This window comes from Ovis aries, chromosome 9, assembly GCF_016772045.2.
Source record: "Ovis aries strain OAR_USU_Benz2616 breed Rambouillet chromosome 9, ARS-UI_Ramb_v3.0, whole genome shotgun sequence".
In the NCBI taxonomy this organism is placed as follows: Eukaryota; Metazoa; Chordata; class Mammalia; order Artiodactyla; family Bovidae; genus Ovis; species Ovis aries.
In genome coordinates, this window is record NC_056062.1 from 3,789,370 (window position 1) to 3,803,291 (window position 13,922).

General features: G+C 39.7%; 1 protein-coding gene across 1 annotated transcript in view; it reads left to right on the forward strand.

Annotated features, from left to right (window-relative positions):
• Window positions 1-1,025: 1,025 nt before the first annotated feature.
• Window positions 1,026-13,922, forward strand: part of COL9A1 (collagen type IX alpha 1 chain) — an 87,549-nt gene continuing 74,652 nt past the window's right edge. The window contains exons 1-5 of the mRNA XM_015097693.4: window positions 1,026-1,202; window positions 1,699-1,772; window positions 2,914-2,991; window positions 3,125-3,257; window positions 9,345-9,741. Of these exons, the coding sequence (XP_014953179.3) occupies window positions 1,189-1,202; window positions 1,699-1,772; window positions 2,914-2,991; window positions 3,125-3,257; window positions 9,345-9,741 (696 nt within the window). The 5' untranslated portion in view covers window positions 1,026-1,188. The remainder of the gene's footprint in view (window positions 1,203-1,698; window positions 1,773-2,913; window positions 2,992-3,124; window positions 3,258-9,344; window positions 9,742-13,922) is intronic.

Genomic DNA, 13,922 nt, shown 5'->3' on the forward strand with positions numbered 1-13,922 from the left:
AAAACTACTTCATGCTAGATACCATGGCTCATTAGGATTTTTAGATCCTGTGTCCCTGAAAGTCCTTGAGTTTGGGCTGGACTGTCCTGAGTGGGTGGGGTGGGGACTCACTCGACCTGCTCAGGTTCTGGGAAAAGGTGGGTATGTCTGACACGGGACTGATAGAAATCTCTCTCTCCAGATCTGTGTTCCTCCTAACTTGCACTCAACTTGTTTTTGGAGCATAAAATGTTGCTGATTTCCAAGAATATTCTGCTCAACTCGTATTGTAACTATAGAGTTTAGGAAGAAATAAGACCTGGGGCTTGAGATTTTATCAGGCTCTCCAGACATCAAGTGTTGAGTAAATTAGCCGTGCAACTTTGCAGTTACAAGTTACTTCATTTTCTGTGCCTCAGTTTTCTCACCTCTAAAGTGGGAATAATTTTAGTCTTACCTTATAATGTCACGAAAACTAAATGTTATCAGGCTTCAAGTACTTTCAATAGAGGGGAACACATGGCGAAATATTAACTACAATGACAATGATGATGGGAATAATGATGGTTCTCCTGAACCAGGTGCAAGACTCTGCTTGCTATCCAGTCTAATTCTCTAAACAACTGTTTGGGGGTAGCTATTTTCAACTTGTTTTGCAGTTAAGGCCACAGAGCGACAGACGTATTAACTAATTTGCTGGAGGACATACAACTGAAGAGCGTCAGAACAAACGGAGATTCAGAACAAGGTTGACTGGGCACTGGGGCCCCTGTGAACCCCCACATCCCTACTTTCCTCTAAAAGCTTCCTCTGTATTCCTATAGCAGTTCTCAAAGTTTCCACTGTGTCCTTATAGCAGCTTGCCTGTGAACTTCTCCACATCCTGATTTTTTTTTTCTTTTTGGCAAATGTTCCCTTGCTAGTCCCTCCTTCAGTAGAACCTCATTAGCTTTGGGAGCACACCCCTGACTAGGCCTGGCCTTACTGGGCAGCATCTCCCCACCCCTTCCCTTTGCTCTGCCTTAAAGTAGCCCTGGATGCCTCTGGTCCACTTCCTTTGCTGTTAGCCCTCACAAGGGCAGGAGGGACCAAAGCCGGCCCAGAACTCAGCCCTGGGGTGGCGCTGAAGGGGTCTTGGGGGAGTATCGACTCCCCTATAGTCCCACCTTCACTGGGACTGTTGGCAACGAAGGAAAGCCAGTTGGGAAAATGAAGAGCTTATGGTAAGACTTTGAGATGGAAAGCAGTGGTGGGGAGACTGGACTGGGGGCGCTCAGAGCCAGGGGTCTGTGTTTTTACAGTAGAGGTAGGAGGGGAGGAGAGAAGGGGGAGAGGGGAGAGGAGGGAGACAGAGAGATAGATGAGAGAGCAAGAAAAGAGCGAAAATGAGAGAGAGAAGAGGGACAGCCGCCAAAATGGAGAGGCAGAAAAAGAAGATGAAAGAAAGCAGAGACAGAGATAGAGGTGTAGAAACAGCAACACAGGTAGGTATGGAGAAAGCGAGACAGGGAAAACCAGTCATCTCGCGATCATTTTAGGAGTTGGGAAATTGAGAATTCATTAACTCTCTCAATTGAATTTAATAAAGCAAATGGAAAAAAGTAAACTAGACTGAGGACCAGTCACCTGCATTCATCAGGTGCGCCGCTTTTAAAATAGTGCCATGGTCCCCACCTGGAAGGACTCCTGTTTGAGAAATTTTTCTTCTCTCCTCTTTAGGAAAATTCCAGTTCTCTTCGTTGTATGCAGTTTCCTGGGGACATGGGCATCAGTGACTGTCAAGCGTCGCCCAAGTAAGAGGTCCCAGTTTCTCGATTTCAAAATACTACTTGTTCCCTGAAAGGACTGGGCAGGCCTGTGGCTGAGTGAGGCAGCCAGGGTCCTCCACACCCTCCTTCAACCCTGCTTTGGCTGTGGGTATATTTTATGGCTGTGTTCAGTGCTGCCTATGGAGAAGTCCTGGCTGTGACCACAGTTGGGCAGGAAACCTAACCTGTGTCTAGCCCAGAAGCTACCTGGTTCAGATGGCAGTTGGTAATGTTAGATGGATGAATGGGTGGATGGATGAATAGATAGAAGCCAATAGTCTGAAGTCAGATGAGGTAGAAAGAGTGCATTTGATGTAGTGAAATTGCAGGCCAAAGCTATGTAACTGGAAAACGCTTTTTCTGAAATCTAGGAAGTGTCTGTCACCAGGTGAGTCCCAGAAGGGCACTGGGTTTGGACAGTTACAAGAAGCCTTTTGTGTTGTTGAAAAAAGTGGCCCTCCCTACAATCTTTTACTTACTAAGAAGCACCAAATTTCATTATAGGATTTTTCATCCCTCTTGTGATTGAGGGTTTAATTCGCATGATTTCTTTTCTTCTCCTCACTACTCTTCCCCATTCTAAGATGCTGGTAGTATTCTAGTTGGAACAGTTATTTGATCTCTTAGAAGAAATTTATGAAATCAAGTGCATTCTATTTATCTAGGCTTAGGGAATCCTCAGCTCCTTCCTCTACTTGACAAAGATTCTTAAGAACTGCACTCTTCAGAAGTACCATTGAATTGGCTCTGGATTCTCTCAGGATTTCTAAAATTTATGGTGCTTAAAGCAATATATCCTAGCCCAAACCAAATAAGCTCTGACACTGTGCCATTCAGAACATCATGAAGATGTGGTTCCAAAAAGAACAAATTCCAAACTTCCCCAAAGGGAACACTTTCCCAACACACGTTATTAAAGCAACTTTGTGTCTTCAACCCAGGATGGGTTGAATACGAATAAATTATAATCGTAGAGTTGTAGAGTTAAAGCCAAATATACTACTAGTAATGAAGCTGTTTAGTATAACATTGCACTTTAAATAGTTGCTCAGCTCTTATTATTATTGGTATAGTCCTATGATCTGTGTAGGGGTTGAGGTAAGATGACATGCTATCTCTTTTGCAGGGTTCCCTGTTAATTCAAATTCCAATGGTGAAAATGAACTCTGTCCAAAGGTTAGGATTGGACAAGATGATTTACCAGGTGAGTAGCAGTGTATCGTATTGACAATGTATGCTTTCTATAAATCTACCTGATACCTCTTTTATTTGGAAAGGCTCTGGAGAGGAATGAAACCAGTCTCATTTTACTTTTATCTTGTGTTCCCTTTCTGTAGGATTTGACTTGATTTCTCAGTTCCAGATAGATAAAGCAGCATCCAGAAGAGCTATCCAGAGGGTAGTTGGATCAACTGCCTTACAGGTGGCTTACAAGTTGGGAAATAATGTAGACTTCAGGATTCCAACCAGGTAATATAAAAAAAAAAATACTTGATTTAGTTATTTGCTTCAAACACAGTTTAAAAAATGAAAATCTATCCAATGTTAGAGAGTCTTTCCCAGCTCAATAATTCTTGGATCATGATTTTATTTAAAGATGAAGGAATTTATTTACCTACCTATCTTTAGTGCCCAAATATGTGAATGCTTTTCATGTTTTCAGTGTGTAATTTACTTTCCATTCCAGGAAAAAAAAAAAAAAATCACTGAGACTATTATACATTGATTCAGGACATGTTCTTATTACTTTGCTCTCTGTTTTTCTATAATTTGTCTGGTTTTGCCTGAAAGGACCCTCTGTGAAAAGTTCCAGGGGTTAAGCATAAATTTAACTAGAAACCACCCAGTGGTTAGAAGGCTCACAATGGCGCTGTTCAAGTATCCCGGTGCTGAAATAGATCCACACATCCAACGCTTGGCTCCTGGCAGGACCCAGACAAAACTAAAACTAGAATAATGATAAGAAAAACAATGGAAGCAATAATACTTTAAAAAATTCTGTATCTCCTTCTCTGGATCTAAGCTATTTCTTCTTTAAATAATTTATAACTGAGATGTTTTAATGCATGTGTAAGTATTGAGTCATGATATTGTTATGAATGAGCTTCAGGGCTTCAGCTTTATATCACCTAAATACCTTAAATGTGATGTTGATGCTAATGGAATGTTTTAGGTAAAAAATATGGTTAAGATTTCTTTAGTATATGAACAAGAAAATTAAGACATCGATAGAAATTAAGATGTAAAGGTAAATAATGACGAATTAGAATAGCAAAAGAATATCACAGAATTGCTAAGTGTTTATAATAATGAAAATTTTGGTAAAATTAGAATATTCTGATATAGTTCCAGATTGCATATAGAAATTCCTGTTTTGAACATATTATATTTTATAAAACAATAATAGTACACTGTATAAGCTCTTTTTCTAGTTTTACCAATCAACATCAAATTGCATCCTTATTACAGTTTTGTGGTGGGGACATTTTTATCCATATTTCATGGAGGAGCAAACTGAGGCCAGAAAGTTTAAGTTGCTTGCATAACATCACAGGGTGAGGAGGTGCTGAGAGGATTGAAATCCAGGCAGAATTGATTCAGGGGCTGTGCCTTTAACCACTACCCCATAGTGACTCTGGAAACCAGTTGTGTTTGGAAAGATCAACATTTGAATTTTCATATATTTTCTTTTCATGTACTGAAGAGATGGATGTATTCTTAAGTAAGCTTTAGAATACTCTGATTTTTATTTCTTTAATAAAATAATTGAACAGGACACCAGACCCTAATGCTGACCTTTCTTCTCTAAATTTAAGGTACTGTCTGGACTGTCATTAACTCTAAGTTCAGAGGTGAAGGTCATGCAGCCTTCCTTCCTCCTGCTTGTCTTGTTTTTCTTTAAGCACCTAAGGTGGTCACGAAATATTTTTCATAGGCTACAACTAATGTCCCATATTCTCTATCTTTCTGACTCCCTGTCCCCACAAAGACTAAAGGCTCTTGTTTTACTTATTAAGATATGAGGGAAGAAGGAGGAAGGAAGTAGAAGAAGACAGTAGGAGAAAGAAAAAAAAGGGAAGGAGGAGAACCAGGGCTGAGATGGATGGAGCCCCTTGGGCAAGTTGCTTAAACTGTCTTTGACCCAGTTCCCTCAGGTTAGAATTAGGAATAATAATAACAGTGCCACTGGTTGCCATGAAGAGTAAATGTTGCTAAACTGAGAGGGCTCCAGGAGAGCCCGGTGCACAGGGGCATTGGTGAAGTGTTTACTGTAATAGCGGAGAGCTCTAGAGGGCAGAGGTGCTGATGGGGTCTTTTCACCTTAGTGGACTCTTTCTTTTTGAGTTACCCTGCATCAACCAGCTGATGTAGCTCAGTCGTGTGTGACTCTTTGCAACCCCGTGGACTGTAGCCTATCAGGCTCCTCTGTCCATGGGATTTTCCAGGCAATAGTACTGGAGTGGGTTGCCATTTCCTTCTCCAGGGAATCTTCCCAACCCAGGGATCAAACCTAGGTCTCCCGAATTGTAGGCAGATGCTTTACCATCTGAGCCACCAGGGAAGTCCAAGCAGTCCTGCTTAAAAAAGGCAGAAACTGGAATTGTTCTCAAATCATGCATGCAGTAGACCATTCTGACTTGGATTTCTCTGCTGGAGAATGTAGGCCGATTTTCGTGGGAGAAAGACTATAGCACACGGAGCTAACATGATAGAATAATAATTTGTGGTTATCTTTTCAATTTTTTAAAAATATTCATAACCACATAATTTTGATGCTTTTAATTCTTTGTTTTAGGCATAAGAGTTTTACATTCTCGTCTTGTGCCTCAGGCATGTCGCGTTTGTTTGCAGCAACAAATACAATTTTTAGCTTTTCATGGGTTAAGGTCATAAACAAATGTTCCACGGTCCAAGGACTTATTTTTTATTCAAACTGTATGATTCTCCTTTTAAGATATTCTGTGCAGATTGTAACATAATGAAATTAATCATTTATAGACTCAGCCTCTTTTAAATTATGTATGCTGTCAAGTTTACTTACCGATGTGCATAGCATATTTTCAAGAACAGAATCTTAGGGATCTGAAAAAGACAATGGGACTAACTGTTCTATGAATTAGACTTGTGAGGACTCTTAAATGGTCTTAGGTATATACAAGCACATGTACATATATAACCAATTTGAACACTAAAATGAATTTTCTCTTCTTATATGTTTCTCCTCTTACCTTTTAATGCATTAACTTAGCCTGAAAGATTAATAACATTACAATCTTGATTATATTTGTATACACACACATTGTTTTCACATATATATAGAGAGAGTTGGATACACTTGACTTAATATGTCCATAAATGAATTGTTTTCTAGTGACCCCAACCATCTCCCATTAAAAAAAAAAAAGTATCATTACATGACCAAGTCAGAAGTAAATGAAAACATTTTATCATACCCTACCTTCAACATAACCTCTTTGCTTATTTAGCAGGAAAAATCTGATGAAGCACAAATTGGGAGAGATCCCTCAGTTAACCTCCTAATGTCTTTGTGAAGGAGTCATGTGAAGATGTTACTGTGACTTCTAGAATCAAAACAAATAGAGTTGTTTTCTTTGATGAAATTCTACAGCCTTCCCCAGTACATCTTTAAACAAATAATAGGTAACACAGAGTTTTTTAAAAGCCTAGGAAGTTAATGGTTTAAGTAAGAAGAGACAAAGCATGAGGGTTTATCCTTTTTCTTGGAAAACCTCACACCTCAACAACAACTATTTTTAACTACCTGCCCCAATTCTTTAAGTATCCAGTTAAATTCACATGAATTATTGAAAAGAATACTCAAAAGACTATATCTGTAATTTAAATTGCAAAATTGCCAAATTTCACTACTGAATAAAACTTTCAAAATGTATCTCCTAGTTCTAAATTAACTTAGTTGGTTAAATGAGATGTATAATGTTCTGTAAGATTTCATAATTACACAGTAGGCAGTATCTTAAACTGTCATTAGTGAACCTCTTATTTTAGAGGGCTCTCTGGAATAGGTATAGTCTGAAAAATCTTAAGTCAAAGGAAATAACATATTAAAAAATATTGAAATATGTATGTTAGACATCCCCATCTGGGGAAAATAGGATAGTGAATAGTTGCTGAATATGGTTTTTTTTCTTTATCTCCAAAGTGAATCTTTTTAAATGTGCATGTTTAAACCTCCCATGCACATGACAGATATAAAATATACGTAGAGAATTGAAAGCCTTTCAAAGGGAATAATAAGCATCATCAGTAACCAGTTAAAAACAAAAGCTACAAAGGAAATCCACCCAGTCTTATGAATAAAAGCCAGTCATGTTAGAAAACAATGGTTAAAAGAAGTACTTGGACGCTGCTGCTGCTGCTGCTGCTGCTGCTAAGTCGCTTCAGTTGTGTTTGACTCTGTGCGACCCCATAGATGGCAGCCCACCAGGCTCTGCCACCCTTGGGATTCTCCAGGCAAGAACACTGGAGTGGGCTGCCATTGCCTTCTCCAGTGCGTGAAAGTGAAAAGTGAAAGTGAAGTCGCTCAGTCGTGTCGACTCTTCGCGACCCCGTGGACGGCAGCCTAAAGGGTGCTCTAAAGAAAAGTTCCCAATTTTTGTTAGTTTTGTAAAACTAACAAAACAATGACATTTGTTGACCTAGTTGACCCATTTTATTGAAGATTTGCAAAAATATTTGAAGTGAAAAAAGTTATATGTTTGCTTATGCTATAATAACGATGATAACATTCTATAGCTAAAGACAGAAAATCATAGCGAGTTGAATATTTTCACTTATAGCTAAATATTCTTGGAACTGAGGTATTTTTTGGTTTAGGAATTTCTGACCCCAACAATATATCTTCATGTAACTGGCATTGCACCTATGGCAACACAACACATTTATACGTGTTGGGGCTTTCCAAGTGGCTCAATCGGAAAACCATCTGCCTGACATGCAGGAGACCTGAGTTTGATCCCTGGGTTGGAAGGATTCCCCCAGAGAAGGAACTGGCAACCCACTCCAGTATTCTTGCCTGGAAAATCCCATGGACAAAAGAGCCTGGCAGGCTACCGTCCATGGGGTCGCAAGAGTCAGACATGATTTAGCGACTAAATGACCACCACCATATTAGTTCGTAATAAATAAATCACTATCCACTTAGATATTTCTTCTTATCTTTTCTTCTTTACACAGAAGAGGGCTATAAACTGGAGTATGATCTGAAGGAAGGTTATCTGAGGCTTTGGGTCCTGGTCCATAACTGTTTTAAGCAATGTCAAACAAAATTAATTGGCATCTAGTTTTCCTAAACCTCCCTTGTGGCTCAGATGATAAGGCGTCTGCCTACAATGCAGGAGACCCAGGTTTAGTCCCTGGGTCAGGAAGATCCTCTGGAGAAGGAAATGACAACTCACTCCAATACTCTTGCCTGGAAAATCCCATGGAAGGAGGAGCATGGTAGGCTAAAGTCCACGGGGTTGCAAAGAGTCAGACACAACTGAGCGAGTTCACTTTTCCTAAGATTTATCCTTCGCTTAATAATTTTTCTATGCTTATGAGGAGCAAAGTAGAATGATACAACCTTGAAGATAGAGATGTGAAGGTGATATTTACATTTACTAGGTCCTGATTTTTAAAAGTGTGGTCTTCAGCCTTGAGCTGCTTGGTTTCAAGAGAAGACCACCCAAGTAGCTGATGGTGCTCCAGACGGCTGCCTCCAAAGATGAGGAGGATGCAGGAGGGACACTAACGTCTTACTGCTGCCACTTAAAGCAGTAAACTAGGAAGGCGCCACTGTTTTAACTGGCAGATTGGGGAACAACTGGGTTGCAATAGAGAAGTAAGAACTGGTCACCTTTCCCCTGTCGCACATCCACTGAGAAGCAACCAGCTGTCACTTTAACTTCATACTTTGAAGTTCCTGGAAAAGACAAACATGCTCAGTGTGAAGGGACTGATATCACTGGTCTGCAAGTGACTGGTCCTCAAAATGCTTATGTGAGTCTAGGTTATATTTGGGGAGGAAAAGATCCAAACAATTATGAAAATAACAATTAATCCTAACATGTTACATCAAAATAAAAGTTTAAGAACCTGCTTTAATTAAACATGTAAATTGGTAGAGCTGATTTGGATTTCAAATGTTCTCTTCTGTCATTTGTGGAAGAATGTCGCCAAGAACTTTGCAAGAATGTGTTTTTTGGCAGAATGTGTTTTTGAGGTGGGATTGCTGAACAGTAGCTCTTTAGGTAGCATAAATAGTAACATTGTTGAAATTATGTGGCATTTGGGGACCTTACTTAGCTATGAGGGAGTTTTGTATTTAATGTGTATTTTAAGATGGAACTTTAATGCACATGAATGGACTTCAGTAAAGGTCTTTATGAACAGTCATGAAAGAACTACTAGCACATGGGTTTCACACTGTGGTGTTTCCGTAGGTCTAGAATCTAAAATAGCATAACTAGGAAATATGGTAATACTCCTGAGTACAAAACACAAGAGTTATATTTACTGTCTTAAAATTTTACTCAGGCATTTATATCCCAGTGGGCTGCCTGAAGAATACTCCTTTCTAACCACTTTTCGGATGACTGGAAGCACACTTGAAAAGCACTGGAGCATTTGGCAGATTCAGGATTCCTCAGGGAAGGAGCAAGTTGGCGTGAAGATTAATGGCCAAACAAAATCTGTTTCATTTTCATACAAGGGGCTGGATGGAAGTCTCCAAACTGCAGCCTTTTCGAATTTGCCCTCCTTGTTCGATTCCCAGTGGCATAAGATCATGATTGGTGTGGAAAGGAGGAGTGCGACTCTTTTCGTTGACTGCAACATGATTGAGTCCTTACCTATAAAGCCAAGAGGTCAAATCGACGTCGATGGCTTTGCTGTGCTGGGAAAACTTGTGGATAATCCTCAAGTTTCTGTTCCGGTAAGTATACAGCCACGCACTAAGGGAGCTTAAAACGAATCCAGAATGGTGAAAATTAAGACCTCAGCATCTTTAAAAATCACCTGAATATCTTAAACAATGGGCAGTTATTCATTTTTAAAAATGTTTTTCAATCAGTTTTTCAAAATGTCTTTAATGCCTCTTTTGAGCGTAGTATGGAATGGGGGCAGAGCCAGTTGAGTAGACAGCTCCTGGTCTCGAGTAGCTGAAAGTCTACTTGGAAGATGCTACATGACCACCTGGAGCACCCAGAATCCTTTGAGGCAACCTGCAAAAACCCACACTGGTGTCATACATAGTATGTATAAATAACCAATGGCCATATTCAAAGTAAGGTTAAGATGAATGGTAGATTTAGTTAATCAAGAATCCCATTCTTCTCAGAAGCAATGGAGCTTGACATGGAAGGATTTGAATTGGTAAAAAAAAAAGAGGAGAAAGTGCATTCTAGCTGAGAGCAAAAGAAGGAAAGAAAAAAGAGATAGAGAGGAAATAAACCATGTTCAAAGATTGGGAGCTTGGATGGTTTGGAAGAAGTGTACATGTAAAACTGTATGGGCGTGAGGGGGGCTTAGAGAGGGTCAGAGGTAGTAATTGCAGCACGTGAGAGGTGAGGTTAGGAAGTCATATGGCATCTGACCCAGGAGATGTAGAAATGACATAGATGGCACAATATTTCTTTATTTAGAAGCAGTCAAGTCTCGCTTGACATATTATGAAAGCAAAGGATTTTAGAGCTCTGTTTGTGATTTTGCCATAGAGACATATGGACATAAGGATAAGGAATTACGTAAGGACACATACACTTGTGCCAACTAGTACCATATAGTTCTATCATTTTGAATTGTTAAACTTGCACTGAGTTATCCTTTAAAAGGATATTATATAATATTACAGAAAATTAAAAACGAAATCTTACAGGGCAAGTGATCTTTTGGAAAAAACTCAAGAATTTAGAGCTCAATAAATAAATGCTTGATCCTCATACTCTCTGCTCTCTCTCTGGTACAGAGTTGTTAAATTCTAGTCACAGAACTCACATCATGGAGTGTAGCAGGGGTGACACAATGATTTTGAATGGTTCCTGCACGCTTCTCCAAAGAAAGAAAGGTTATCGGGCACCTTAGTAATGGAATTGTTCAAATAACCTATTTTCAGGGGAAGAATTGTGATTAGTGTGAAGGGTAGTGTGAAATTTCTATATTCTGTGATGGACAGGAAGCAATTTATAACTGCCACATTACTGCTCTGGCTTGTAGACACTTGAGCAAGTATTTCTCCAGCTAATGATTTATCACACCTCAAGTGGCTGGGTTAGAAAGCCAATGGGACCACTGGGGCGCCATCTTGACATTTTGTGCAGCAAGATCTTTGCAATGGCACTGGGGTGGCCTTCAGACAACACAGTCTCTGCCATGTTTGTGTCACTTCTGGACCATAAGCAAGGGGAAGGAGACTTTAGAGTACATCCTCACTGTGATGAATATCAATCAAGCACTTGCATAATTGATTTAATTTACTGTTCTTGAAAAATATGTCATCATTATAATTCTGAAATCTACATGCTAGGATGCTATTAAGCTGGCTAATGGCCACAGCAGTAAAGTCGTAGTAGTATTAATTATGTTATAGTCTAGCCAGTCACAGCTAACTGTGGGTTATCTGCCAAGTATAGTCTCACCTCATGGTGGAGAACAGTTAGGACAAGTTATCTTTGATTTTATTCTGCCATGTGCAGGAATGCAACAAAATCACCTGGCAGCTGGAGTTACGTTTGCTTTTGGTCCACCAAGGAGCTTTTCAGAATCAGTACATTGTCCATGTTAAAAGTATTTGCAACAGGCATGAGCAATTTTTTCCTTTTATGCTGAATTCTGACTCCATCACAAGGAAACACAAAAGAGACTTGAGCGTAAAGTCTCATTAAAGTTCCATATTTGATGATGTGGTGTGGTGACTAAAATAGATCAAGGTTATAGGCCCTCCAAACCCTACTTACACCCAAGGATAGGCAGTGACAATGTCAACTTCAAAAGTGAAGGTGAAGTCACTTAGTCGTGTCTGACTCTTTGCGACCCCATGGACTGTAGCCTATCAGCTCCTCCATCCATGGAATTTTCCAGGCAAGAATACTGGAGTGGGTTGCCATTTCCTGCTCCAGGGGATCTTCCCAACCCAGGGATCGAACCTGGGTCTCCTGCATTGCAGGCAGACAGTTTACTATCTGAGCCACCTGGGAAGCCCAGAGTTGTCACCAAAATGTATTCCTCAATTTTTACCCTGTATAAGACAAAGAAGTAGAAAATTCTACATAAGTAAATCCTGTTTATGTGTTTTTAGCATTTCAATATCTCTAATACACCAATTTAAAGTTTTAAAAGTGCTTTTTTTCCCTCTCATTAACTTACTTTATCCTTTGAACAATTTCATAAGATAACAAGCACAGATAGGATTAGCTCCATTTTTTTAGTTGAAGACACAATCTCACATAGATCTCTTGGCTTGTGAGAAACAGTGATGGGCATAAAACTTCTCATCTTCCCTATTTTCTCTGTGCCAACTAACTTTCCTTTGAGAAAAATAGAAATATGTGTAACCATCTACTGTTCTTTGTAAAGGATATCATCATTTTCATTTTGGAAGGTATTTGTGATTTGCATAAGTTTTTTAGAATCTACTTGGCAGGACAGATAAGACTCTTTTCTAAAAGAAGGAAGTTTACACAGTGGAACACATGTCCTCAGACATCGGTCACACTCGTGCTCACTTAGTGAACTCTCACTGGGTGCGTCTATACTGGGCGCACGGCGTGCAAGCCACAGGTCTCCTTCTCCCGGTTCCTGGGGGGTGAGTGGCTGAGACGAGTGAGCAATGATAATGGAACTTGACTAGGACCAGGAAAGTGGACGAAGGGACAGTCTCCTCACTCATGTCAGGGCGAGCAGGCATAGGAGGGAAGTCCAGGGCTGTTTCCTAGGGGAGGGGTCTGTAAGAGGAATTTGGAGGTGAACAGACTTATCCAGGATAAGATAAATCCAGTGTTCTAGGGAAAGGGACTCTCACATGGGAATTCCTGTATTTATGAACTCTCCTCTTTTCTAGCTTCATTAATTTCCCTGCACTCCTCCTCACTCTTCTAGACTAAGAATAGTCAAATACTCATGCGAGTCTCCAGACGAACCCAAATGCCCATGAGTTGTCCCTACACTCTTGTTTTTATTTTAGTTTGTGGTCTGTGATTGTCTCCCTTTGCCTGTAATCTGAAGTTGCTGGCAATTACTGGTCCCTTGGAAGACTTACGGTGGTGAATGGTGCTATCTGACTGTACTGCTGGGGCACTTCCCTCTTGATTGGAGACAGTGAATATTCAGTGTTACTTACGAGAAATTTTGAATTAAAATGATATATGCCAATAGCATGAAAGCGACAAGTTGCAGAGTATTTTTCCATTTTTCTTCATGAAATTAGATTCCTTCTAATCTTTGACACTCTACATGAATTGAATACTTTTTTCAGGATCAGCACTTGCTTTTCTTTAGAAAAGCAAACATTCCTTCTAAAGGTATTAATTGATGTCAAAAGGTAGCCCTTGGAACTGCATAATGAAAATGCAGTGGAAAATGACATTTGATGGAGCGCTGACACTAAGAGACTCATTTATATTGCTCTCGTTTGTGATTTCTCCCAATCTAGCCCAACTTTTATCTCTTTCTCTTTTCTAAATTGGAAAAGGGAACCAATTTCAGGAGGTTTCAAGACAGCTGCTCACATGCACGACAACTCAAACGCCTTCACGTCATTCCATGGTTATTTAGTGGGCTCAAAGCGTTTATATTTTTCCCAACCTACTGCTATAATACATGGTTAGTTTGATTTCATAGCAATAAATTCCATATTTTCTATTTGCCTTTGTGCCCATATTTTAGGTTGGTGCCGTTTATTTCACTGCAAAGCTCAGTTTCCTGGCATCATACCATAAAAATATGTGATTTTATGGCAGGTTCTTTATTGTTTGTTGTCAGCAAGATTGCCCAGGAGAGTTTTTTGGCACAGCTCTATTAGAAAACAAAGTTAGCCTTTCTACCTTTTCAGGATGTACACTAGGGGTTTGGGCTTATTTGAAAGCCCAAATGATGAAAGCCCAAAGGATGAAAGTATAT